Below are 12,561 nucleotides of genomic sequence, written 5' to 3'. Positions count from 1 at the left end.
GCTAATAGTCAGGAAAAAACATATCATCAGTTGCATGATTCCTGATTAGGTGTTCATAGATCAGGATTCTAGATCTAAGACATGATGTGCAACTGCGGTAATGTCTCACCTGTTTCGACATGTCGGGCCTTTTTAGCTCGGTCGACATATCTAGGCATGATGCTCTTAGTAGATCAACTCTCGGTCGGCTCTTTAGCAATCCCAACATGAAGATGGGGCTTTCACCACAGCTCGTCCTTCTCATCATGACCCAAGCTCGGTGTTGTACCTGAAAGATCATCCCGAGCTACCCTTAATCAGATTCGGGCGAGACAGAAGGCACTAGGCAACAACAAGATCAAAGAATCATAACCACATGTCAGAGAATAACTGTTGTATATAAGGGATTATTCCAATAGTCTACGGTCATCTGCGAATGGAACGTTCTTCAAGCCCATGGGAGGGTGTCACACGTCCTCCATCACCCGACAAGTCCTGACACCCGATATTCTCTGACAATCGATCAGGCTCTAGATTCGACTACGGTATGCAATTCCATTCAAATATTGGACTATAGCGGTTGGGCCAAAATTAAGGAGGGCTTGACCCCCCACGAACATATCTTTCATAGTTTTTCATAACCATTCACGACTACGGGATGAGACACACTACTTTGGCGACATGGGGAGTGATAACAATGCGCTCGACCATAAGGGAGAGGAACTAGGCCTCTCCTGTCAGGGAGAGGGTTGAATGGCGTTCTTTGCTCAAGTCTAAGCCACATGAAGGATGGACGGCTAATAGAGAACCCTTACGAAAATAGAACTGGTACTGAAACAGCATACTTTTGCTCGACAGAATGAACTAACCAACTGGATGAGAGAGAGAGTCATTCCGAACTCATGGAATTATCACTCAAGAAAGAGAAAATAAATTTGAAAAAAATAAACTTCTAGTAATTTGTCATGTCGTTCAATCGTCATTAATCACTCGTTCGTTGTTTCACTCATCCTTTGGTCTCACGATTCACTACTTTTTTCCTCTCTCAGCTAGCTAGTGATAGCAACATGAGATAAAAGAGTTCAATAAGGAAAGAGTTAAAAATAAACTTACACTAATGATTAAAGATAAATCAAATGAATGGAACAAAATAAATCCGGTTAAGAAAAGGATGGGACCTTGTGGTTGAAAAGTGTTAAGCAGAAGTCAGATAGGGTAAAAAAGCTCAATTTATAATTGGTTTAGTATTTGAAAGTCTGAGATGGTGTTTCAAGGAGTTTGAACGTGAATGTTGAGCCATGAGCCGGAGTTCATATGCTTCATTGAAAGTCTGAGATGGTGTTTGAAGTTCTAAGTTGGGAGTTTAATTTCAAGTTAGAAGTTTGATGCCTAAGGGACAATTGAAGCGACTATGAGAGCATAAGCTATAGAGTTCACATCATTATCACTTGTCTGTCACTTGTTTGTCACTATGCTCAGGTTGTGAATGTTACCATGAACTTGTGCGTTCTATTGCTAGAGCAACGAGTTAAAAATTGAACATAACAAGTGACTATCTCTGCTTCTTCCTTATCTATGCATTCGTATGGGACAACGGTTTGGTTTACGGATTGGATCATAACAATGAGATTCTATTTGGTCTTCTTTCTTTCTAGTTATTCTAGATGTAATTGTTTAATATTGGATTTGAAATTATTTAAATCATGTATCTCTGTAGTAATTTCTCATTCAATTCATACATTAAAAAAATAAATAAATCCGTTACCTTAATGGTCTCCTAATGTCGACCCTACCGATATGGAAGGAGGTAAATATAGGTACACAACCGTCAGACATATGTTAGGATAAATCTGTCGTTAGTTCCTAAGAATCGACTCCTGATTATTATGTCAGAGATGTCATACGCTCACCATCTGTGCGACGCCCTGAGGGCTCAATTCATTCATAAAGAACCCATTTGATCTCATTATATTAATAAGGGAAGGAAGAAGAATTTAGATTTTAATTATAAAGAAACACAAACTAAGCAAAATATGATTCAATGCCTTATACTTTCAGCTACTCTATAGTAAGCTAGAAAGACTGCAATAAACTCTATTTAGACTATCCTATCTCTTGCCCTGGAATAAAATTATGAAAAAACTACCACTAGACATGTTGTCCTGTCAACGTCGTCCCATCAACGTCGCCTCTCATAGTCACTTCACTACACGAGGTCATTCATATGACCTATGAACTCATACATTCGTCCTTTCACTCGGTCCTGGAATTTAGACTCTCCAATGGCCATGAAAACTAGCCTATCTTCTAAGATATCTTCTCCTTCTCTTCGAAGTGGTAAATTCTTGTCTTAATTTGATTTTTCTCTGCTGGCTCTACTTAGGCAGGAAACATAATTCATAGTAATGCCCTTCCAAAGACAAAAAAAAGTTGGTTAATCACTTCATACTTAGCCCCTAACTCCTCAAAAGACCAAGCATCGAAAGCCTTTAAAGAGGAAGTAGGGGGAGACATAAAGATACAACAGAAATAGGCACAACCTCAGCTAAAGAAAGAGATAGATAGATAATTCATCAACTTCCCTATTCCCCAAGGATCTATCGTATCTTACTTTTTTCTGATTGTGATTTCATATTTAACTATTTAAAAATATTCACATTGTAATAGTTACGATTCATAATATAAATTTAATCATGTTCACCTACCATTTAAGTTATAGCAACTATGATGATTTTATAGTTACTGTAATAGGTTGCTAGTTCACAATTTAGATAAAAATATAGATGTAAAATAATAATGAAAATACTATAATGGATGATAATTAAGTGATTGTACATGAGTTGCTAATGGGTGAAGTACTTTTTGATTAAAAAAAATATGCGGTAGTATGGATGCTTTTTGACAAAAATTAAAATGGAATGTCTCTTTATGATTTGTAAAAACATAAATGCCTTTTTTTTATTTTTGCCCATTACAAAGTGCAAACGCTTGGCATAAGGTTTTGCCTTCTGTTAACAGAAACGGTAGCATTTTGATTCATGGCAGTTCATCCGGATACGGTTTTGAATACTGAATCAACTGTATCTATGAACAAGGGTTTTGCTTTAATTTATGGCAGTTTATCCAGAATTCCAGATAAAGCTTCAATCCAGACCGAGCGTGTATATGGCCTCCTGTTCAATCTTTTCTACATTAACTTGTTGAAATGATTTAGAATGAACAATTAAATAATAGATGGTTACTTATAGCATTAAACTATCAGTTTAACTTCACTCGCCGATGATTATCGTCGGCGGCGAGAATTCGAGGGGGAGGATTGGAGGCTCTGATTCACCATTAAGCATGCTGAGTATTTCCTCGCTGGTTGGGCGAGCGGATGGAGTTTTTTGCAGGCATAAAAGCGCAACCTTGACGCAGAGAAGAGCTTGCTCCATGTCGACAGCGCAGAGACCAGGGTCGACGAGATCAAGAAGCCTCCCAGAACGAGCGAGATATTTCGCCCATGACATGAGGTTAGCTCGCTCCCGGTCTGATGCAGCGACGGATGCCATCACTTGCAGTGGTCGTCGGCCGGAAACGATGACCAGGAGAAGAACGCCGAAGCTGTAGATGTCGCACTTCTCAGTTAGCATCCCGCTGCTGCCACTGTGCTCCGGGGCGAGATAGCAGAGGGTGCCCCTCCGGCTCAGTGTGCTGCTGCTCCTTCTTTGACTCCTTTCGACTGTGTTGATTTCGCCGCTAAATTGATCGATCCAAGAATTTACACGGCGACCGGGATCACGGCACTGGTTATGGTTCTTCTTGCTCCTCCTCCTTTTCTGGAGAGGAGAAGTGGAGTGCTCATCGTTCTGCCACCGCCGTAGCTGCTCTCTGCTGCCGTAATTGGTGCTCTTAGACTTGGTGAATGCTTCCGGCTTCGGTTTATGGCGGCGCAGGAGCAGCTCCTCGTAGAACTCCTCTCGCCACCATTCCCTCGTCGGCCGGCTCTTGTTTCCCCTCTTTAGCCACCTCTCTTGATACAGTGATGCCCACCATTCGGCTCCGCGACGAATGATGTTCTTCTTGTTCTTCTTCCCTGTTGCCTGATCATCACTCTCCCATGTCGGAGCTTCCTTCTTGGTCTCCGATTGAATCCACTCCGTCAAATAGTCCTCTGCACGGTCACAAGACACAGATTTCGACTTCTGCTTCCACCACCAGTCTTTGCCTGGAAAAGCCCCAATTTTTTTCTTGCGGCTGCCATCCTCGCTTCCGGGAATCGCCTCGCCCATCTCTTCATCGATGCTGACGCTATCTAGAAGAGCTTCGACCTCCGAAGCAGACGCCGGCGAGGCCGCCGACGTATCCGACGCGCCGTATGCCTCGACGTTCTCGAACCCCGTTTCCGTTGACGTCGCGCTCTCCCCGGTATTTGCGGCCGAGATGCCTAGGGTTTCGTCCTCGGAGGCCGAGAGGGGGACGCGATGGAGGCGCGCGAGGCCGAAGTCGGCTATCTTGGCGGCGAGCCTGTCGTCGAGGAGGATGTTGCTGGGCTTGATGTCGCCATGGATCACCGGTGGATCGCAAGCGGCGTGGAGGAAGTGGAGGCCGCGGACGACGTCGCGCACCACAGCAAACCGCCTCGCCCAATTCATCATCTCCGGGCACCGGCGTTCCAGCAGCGCGTCCTGGAGGCTCCCCTTTCGCATCAGATCGTAGACTAAGATGAGTTTCCGCTGCCGCCGCCTCGGCGATGCCCCGACGGCCTCCAACGCGTCGACCGCGTCCTCCCGGCCCCACCATCGCCACCAACGACGACGGTGCTCCCGGTCGCCGTCGACGACGCAGAATCCGATAGCCGGGACGACGGCGGAGGCGGCGGATGGCACGGAGAGGAACCGGGCGGCAAGGGCGAGTTCGTTAAGGAACTCACGCTCGCCGCGAAGGGAGTCACAGGAGTCCATGACCTTGACCGCGAATTCCTCGCCGGAAGGGAGGGCGACTCGGAAGACCGGACCAAAGCCGCCGTGGCCGAGGAAGTGGGAGTGGGCGAAGAAGGCGGTGGCTCGGCGGAGCTGAGCGTAGGAGAACTGGCGGAGAAGGCGGGGCGGGGTCTGGGGAGGGGAGGGACCGCCGCTGTCGCCTCGGCGAGCATGGCAGCGGAAGAGGAGCACGGCCAGGGCGGCGACGAGGACGGCGGATGCAGGGCACATCCGCAATCCTCGAATATATATAGATATATCGTGGTCGCAGGCCTCTGCAACGCTGGATAACCTTGTTATATAATAAAATATGATTTATATAAATAGAAAAAGTCTACGAAACAAGCAAAATAAAATTACAGGAATAGTCTTCAAATCCTGCCAAAAATAAATAAAATAAAATAAAATACATTTTGAAGAAAAATGTAAATAAAGTTAATTTTTCTTTTTTTTTCCTAGATGAAACTAACAATCTATGGACACGAGCACAATACGTGTTGCATAAAACTCAAGTAGAAGCAAGTCGAGAAAAACATGATAGTGACACACTAAATACACGGTATGGGTGGAATTAGGTTGAATTCCACCTACAATACAAGAAAATGATGATCTTCTCTTTATTTTAGAAGTCAGAAACTTTTAAAATATCTTCTCAAAAAATTCTTTTAAAGTAAGCTCCAATTATTATTGATCGGATATGATATAGTGGTCAAACATGATAAAAACTATTAGTAATAAACTCATTTAACAGAGTAGCAACACTAATAAGTGCTGAAGAATTCTAATTTAATAAATGTTAACTCGATTAATGTTTAAATTTGAGAATCTTTTCCCTCTGATACTCGAAAGTAGACCTTAAAATGTCTGTCACATTTAATAAGACAATAACACTTGATGGTCGTCACTTTACTTGTATAAAGAAATTTGGATGAGCCGACAGATGAAAGATGCTGACTTGACTCTTCAACTTAAACACACGGTTTGACTCGTGAGGGAACGCAGAGGAAGGAAGGAAGTACAGCCGACGCGTTTACTCGTCCCTCTTTATGCTTTGTTTCTTTCTCATCGTACTACAAAAGCAGATCTCTTGATCTAAAAAAAAAATTAGATCAGATAATGGTCCATTTTTAATTACAGTCGGATCGTAATTATAATCTGATCGTAATTAATTATAATCCCTTTTAAATTTATCATCCCCATCAAACTATAATTTGAGTCGAAACAAATGACTGGAGGTCGCTCGGAATCTATCGAAAGTGGGCAAGTGTCCAAGCGTTGAGCGGGGGCGGCTTTCAACCGTCAACTTTGACTCAAATTATAATTTAATGGGACGATGAACTTAAGGAGGGATCACAACCAATTACAACCGGATCGTAATTACGATCCGGTCGTAATTAGGAGTGAACCAAGAGATCTGATCTCCCTTTTTCCCTACCCCTATTTTTCTATTTCTTTTCTTCTCGGGTGAATCTTATTCTTTAAATTGGCATTATATTTTGTAAAGCCACCATCTTTAGTCCAACAAAAATAAATATTATTGGTTTGTTTAAAAAGGAATGAAAGGGCATATGCTTACCTTGGTTAGATTCAGAAAAAACACACATTAGAACAAAATCTTTGGACAGATTCAGTTTAAAACTCCTAGGTGCATTAACAGAATCAATTTGAGCTGTTACTGAGGTAAACTGCAAATTTAAAACATAAAGAGGAAATGCATTTACCTGAGGGACAGTCAGGGTAGACGAGATTGATGGTGAGGACAATCTTGGCGATGAAGGAGTTAGGGGAGGTGAAGAACAATAAACAACAAATTGTCTGTCTTATTCTTTTTCTGTTATTCTCTATAACTGTGATTCAATAATGCCTTTGCTACTTTCTTTGTTGTCACACATTTATACTATAATTGCTAATTCCTCTAATTTTTATATTCAAAATCTGATTCGTTGCCAAATTACTACTCCATTGGGCTAATTATTCATATTCAATGTTTCTCCAAAAAAATTTCTAAACACTGTATATATATGCCTAAAAGTTGTCAATTCTTTCATTTCGTTGATCATGCTAAGCAAGTTCTGCTAGGTCAGTAATGTCTGAAATGCTCTCTTTGAACTATTAGCACTATTTTTCTCAAAGAAACCTGGCTATATCCCTTGACTGCATCTCAAATCTGCTGAATTTTTTGAGATGACGACATCGCTCTAAATTGAATGGTTAATTTGATCATCCATGGCCATGAATTAGTATAGTATCAACTGAAGCAAATTTGGAGTTTGGTCAGTAGTATTTCTGCCCATGCATGCCATGCTATCATCCAAGACTAATATTCACCACCATAAGTTCAAGAGTTTATCCAAGAAAAACAAATTTATATTTTTATGGATGAAAAAGAATAACACAGACAATTTGTTGTCTACTGACTTCCATCTCCCCTCATCGTCTACAAGATAATCCACATCATCGACCTCCTCAACCCTAATATAATGATCCCTCATTCTTGGGTGTATTTAACAAAATCAGTTTGAATCATTTCCATCTTAAGCTACAAATTGAAAACACAATGTTGCTAATGACGACAAAAATAATAATTCAGGAGATTCATAGATTGATTTTAATTATTGATGATTTATCATATTTGGATTATAATCTAAACCATATTTTTCATTATTTCTATATTTATTATTATCATATTTATAATAATATATTTCTATATTTGTCATTATATTTTACATATATTATCTTGACAATACATATAAATATGTGAGTTAGTCTATGACAATTATCAATCAATAATAAAGAAACAATTATTTTTTCCCTTATTTCTCTAGTTCTTTCTTATGTTTATGAGTTTCTGTATTATGTATTTCAACAGTTACCACACAAAAGGGCTACACAAGTTTAACATGATATCCGATGCGGTGATGATGAGGGGCCCACCCCGTGACCACGGTGGTCAAAATCAAGGCGGTCAACGCACGGATAGCATCGGCAGGTCAGGCGAAGCATGCCCTGACCGGGGGAGAAGGTCCCGATCCGCCCCTGCCTTCGACGCGAGGGAAGCCAAACGACCGACACTCAAAAGATTATTGGACGCTGAACGGATGAGGAGACGAGGTGCAGAAGTCGAGCCGAGGGCTACCTCGCTCGACCAAGACAGTTGAGCTTCATATGGGCAGAGTTCAACTTCGACCGAGCGACTACTCCGCTCGGCCCGGCAGCAGGGCTCGACAGTGACAAAGTGGAACTCCGGTCGAGCGGACACAAGCGCAGAAGTAGCAAAGTCCTGGCCGACCGGTGGGGGCACCAGAGCGGCGATAACCCAGACAAGCGGTCAACTCCCTCGGCCTAGCAGTGCACTCCCTCTGATATCTAACAATATCCTTTTGAGAGTTGGTGTCACTGACACCGGACATGGACAGCCAGAAGATCGTACGGCGAAAATTTCCATTGTCACTTCAGAAATATGCTCAGCCCGTTAAGTTACTGTGTCAGGGACACTTTACTGACAAGTCTTTTCAGAAAAACTTTGAGAAGCGTGCTCACCTTGGGAAGCATGCGCGTGCGCTATCGGTGCTCTATCTATATAAAGGGGGTCCAAGCATCAGTGGAGGTATGCAATATTCACTGTTTGCGCTGCGGTCTTCTTGTTGCTCCGCCTTATACTTCATCGTCGGTGACTGACTTGAGCGTCGGAGGACCAACGCTGGGGAACCCTTCCCTGTCTCGATACTAACGTAGTTTGTGTTACAGGTGTTGGGTCCTTTACTGCTGATGCAAACTGAGTGCAGACAGAATGATGGTATACCACCGTTTTCGGTTAAGTCGAGGCTATAGTTAGACTCTATCTCTTTAAGACGAATTTGCCCCACACACGGTGCTCACAGAATACGGCAATCGTCTCCCAAGATATAATGACTTTTATCTTGCGATAGCAACACTGCAAATCGCAAGACCTCCGAACTAAGGAAGCTTCTTGAACTCTCCAATGCAAGAATGCAATGCTTGCTTTACTTGGAAGGAAGTGAGTGAGTGAATGAATGAATATGTGAGAGACTTTATTTATACATATGAAAGGGTATAAGAACCTCTTGGTTCAATTAGATCTCATCCATCCATTTTAAAATGGGTGATGTAAATCGCATCCTTTCCTAAGAGGCATACTACCTCTTCATTAGATGCACCCTTTAATCATCCAAAAAGCATTTAAACCTTTTTGATTATTTTTCCATTTATAATTTCTAACAATTCCCCACATAAATGAAAAATAATGCATGCATGTTATCACCTAAGGAGAGTTCAATCGATAAGTCAATGCATCGGGAGAGGTAGCTTGTGGCTTTGAACCTTCCGTAGTGGAATGCTATCGAGCATACTAGGTTGCGCAGTGAACGTGATGTCTTGAACTGCTCAACTGTTTGTGTATACTAAGACAATAACACCCACACAAAGATTTATCTCACTTACTTTGGGTTCTCATGGTTGGTTCCATTTTGGCCATGAATACCATCTTGGATTCATGAGTGTTTCATTGAAACGGTCAGTTTTCACACTCATATAGGTAACACTTCTATCAAGAGTATCCTACCATACTCCACCTTATAAAGGTATAGAAGTCATTAAAAGCATAAGCTTATTCTCACTACATGTGGTTGGACAGCACAAGTTCATCCTAGGATTGGGATAGGGATAATGATAATATATCTCATGTGCTATAACACAACTTCTGTAACTTCGTTATCCCATTGAACCAAGATCTTGGGATCTCCAATCAACAAGGTTGGGTTACCGCTACAGTTGTTTTTAGTTGTAGATTTTTAATCTCATTCCTCTCGATAATCAGTATACTTGATCTCGACTTAGCCCCTTCGTAAGAGGATTTGTCAAATTATCTTTGGACTTGACATAGTTGATTACAATCACTTCGTTCGAGATCAACTGTCTAATGGTATTGTGTCTACGACGTATATGTCGAGACTTACCATTATACATACTACTCTATGCCCTTCCAATCGCCGATTGACTATCACAGTGTATAAGTACGGCGGACACAGGTTTCGTTCAGCTCGGAATATCTTTCAAGAAATTTCGCAGCCATTCAGCTTCTTTAGCTGCTTTATCTAATGCTATAAACTCATATTCCATAGTTGACCGAGCTATGCATGTCTGCTTTGTGGATTTCCAAGATACCGCCCCTCCACCGATTGTGAATACATACCCACTAGTGAATTTGGAATCTTTTGTATTTGATATCCAATTAGCATCACAATATCCCTCTAAGACAGCGGGATACTTTCCGTAATGTAATCCATAGTTCATAGTATATTTCAAATATCTAAGAACTCATATCAATGCTTTCCAATGAGTGTCGTTTGGATTATTCATAAAACGACTCAGCTTGTTGACCGTACAGACAATATCCAGACGTGTGCAGTTTGTGAGATACATCAAGCTATCTATTATCCGAGAATATTCCAATTACGATATGGGCTTACCATGGTTTTTAGCTAAGTGTTGACTTAGATCCATAGGTATTTTCACTGTAGAGAGATCGTTCGCATTGAACCTTTTCAATACTGACTCTACATAATGGGATTGTGTCAAAACTATCCCATCGGATGTCCTGAGAATTTTAATTCTCAATATAATATCTGCTAGACCCATGTGTTTCATATCAAAATTCTTGGTCAATATTTTGTTTATACTCATGATTACCTCATGATTACTACTCATTATAAGCATGTCGTCTACGTATAGACAGATCATTACATGACCTTCATGTGTGTTTTTGACATAAATGCATTTGTCACATTCATTTATTTTGAATTCGTTTAACAGGATTATTTTGTCAAATTTTTCGTGCCATTATTTAGGTGCTTGTTTAAGTCCGTACAATGACTTAACAAGTTGACACACATTTTCCTCTTTTTCTGGAGCTACGAACCCCTCAGGTTTCTCCATATAGATTTCTTCTTCCAACTCATCATTTAAGAACGCAGTCTTAACATCCATTTGGTGTATTTCAAGGTCATACAATGATGCGATGGCTATCAACACTCGTATGTAATCCTTGTCACCGATGAGTAGGTATCAACGTAGTCAAGGCCTTCCTTTTGCTTGTACCCTTTGGCTACAAGTCTGGCCTTATACTTTTCAATTGATCCATCAGCTTTATACTTGCGTTTTAGTATCCACTTACAACCTAATGGTTTTGTACTAGAAGGAAGGTCTACTAGTTCCCAAGTATGATTATTCATGATGGACTCGATTTCACTATTGACGGCTTCTTTCCACATTAATTAGGGCGTCGGGACTAGAGAGAGCTTCGCTTAATGTTCTTAGGTCCATTTCCGACATAAAAGTCATGAAGTCTGGCCCGAACGATTTTTCAACTCTAGCTCATTTGCTTCGACGTGACTCTTCACTTTGATTGTCAATAGTCCTTTTACGACAACTAAGTTCAGAAACGTCATTTTCGTTAGAACTTTCGTTATTATCACTTTGAACGTTTCCCTTCTTATTTGGGAATATGTTTTCAAAGAATATCACATTCTGAGATTCTATGGTTGTTCTCACATGAATATCAGGAATGTCTGACTTGTGAACTATGAATCGATATGCACTACTATTATGGGCATATCCAACAAATATCGCATCAAACGTTTTAGGTCCGATCTTTACTTGCTTTGGCTTAGGTACTTCAACCTTTGCTAAGCACCCTCATACCTTTAGGTATTTGTACAATGGCTCGCGGCCTTTCCATAGTTCATATGGTATTTTATCATTTTTCTTGTGAGGGATTTTGCTGAGAATGTGGTTTGTTGATAGTATAGCTTCCCCCCACAAGTTCTGGGGTAAGCCTGAATTTATCGACAAAGCATTCATCATTTCTTTTAGTGTCCAATTTTTACATTCGGCAACACCATTTGATTGAGGAGAGTAAGGCGCCGTTGTTTGATGAATAATGTCATATTCTGAGCAAAACTCATCAAACGGTGTACCATATTTTCCTCCTCTATCGCTACAAATTATTTTAATTCGTTTATCAAGTTGATTTTCAACTTCTATTTTGTAGGTTCTGAAAGTTTCTAAGGCTTCATCTTTACTTCTTAAAAGAAAGACATAACAGAATCTCGTGCATGCATCGATAAAAGTAATAAAATACTTTTTACCTCCTTTAGTATGTACGAATTTTAAGTCACATAGATCACTATGTATTAACTCTAGAGGAGTCGTTGACCTTTCCACCGAATGAAAAGTAGTCTCGTCATTTTTGCTTCCACGCACACTTCACATTTGTGTGTTTTGTCAACATTAACGTTTGGTAATAAATTTAACTTGACGAGACGTTTCAGAGTATTATTATTGACATGCCTAAGTCGATCATGCCACAAATTAAAACACTCAACAACATAACTGCAAGCTTTTATTTTATTACCATCAAATTCACGGTGTACAGTCATTACAACCATTTTGAACATACTCTGTTCTAAGTACCCTTTACCTATGAATACACCATTTTTCGTAAGTACAAAGTTGTTTGATTGAAACACTAGTTTGAAATTGGTCTTAACAAGTGTCCGATCCAGAAACTAGGTTTTTCCTTATGTCGGAAACATGGAGCACA

General features: G+C 40.8%; 1 protein-coding gene across 1 annotated transcript; it reads right to left on the bottom strand.

Annotated features, from left to right (window-relative positions):
• Positions 1-3,145: 3,145 nt before the first annotated feature.
• Positions 3,146-5,186, bottom strand: LOC121976431 (receptor-like serine/threonine-protein kinase At4g25390). The gene has a single exon (XM_042528588.1). It carries the CDS (start codon positions 5,169-5,171, stop codon positions 3,249-3,251), a length of 1,923 nt encoding a protein of 640 aa, XP_042384522.1. The 5' UTR covers positions 5,172-5,186; the 3' UTR covers positions 3,146-3,248.
• Positions 5,187-12,561: the final 7,375 nt, after the last annotated feature.

Source organism: Zingiber officinale, chromosome 4B, assembly GCF_018446385.1.
Source record: "Zingiber officinale cultivar Zhangliang chromosome 4B, Zo_v1.1, whole genome shotgun sequence".
Lineage (NCBI taxonomy): Eukaryota > Viridiplantae > Streptophyta > Magnoliopsida > Zingiberales > Zingiberaceae > Zingiber > Zingiber officinale.
This window is presented reverse-complemented; position numbering and strand designations above follow the sequence as displayed.

Coding starts and splice junctions, on each gene's coding strand:
- LOC121976431 (XM_042528588.1), bottom strand. CDS start 5,171: ATGTGCCCTGCATCCGCCGTCCTCGTCGCCGCCCTGGCCGTGCTCCTC.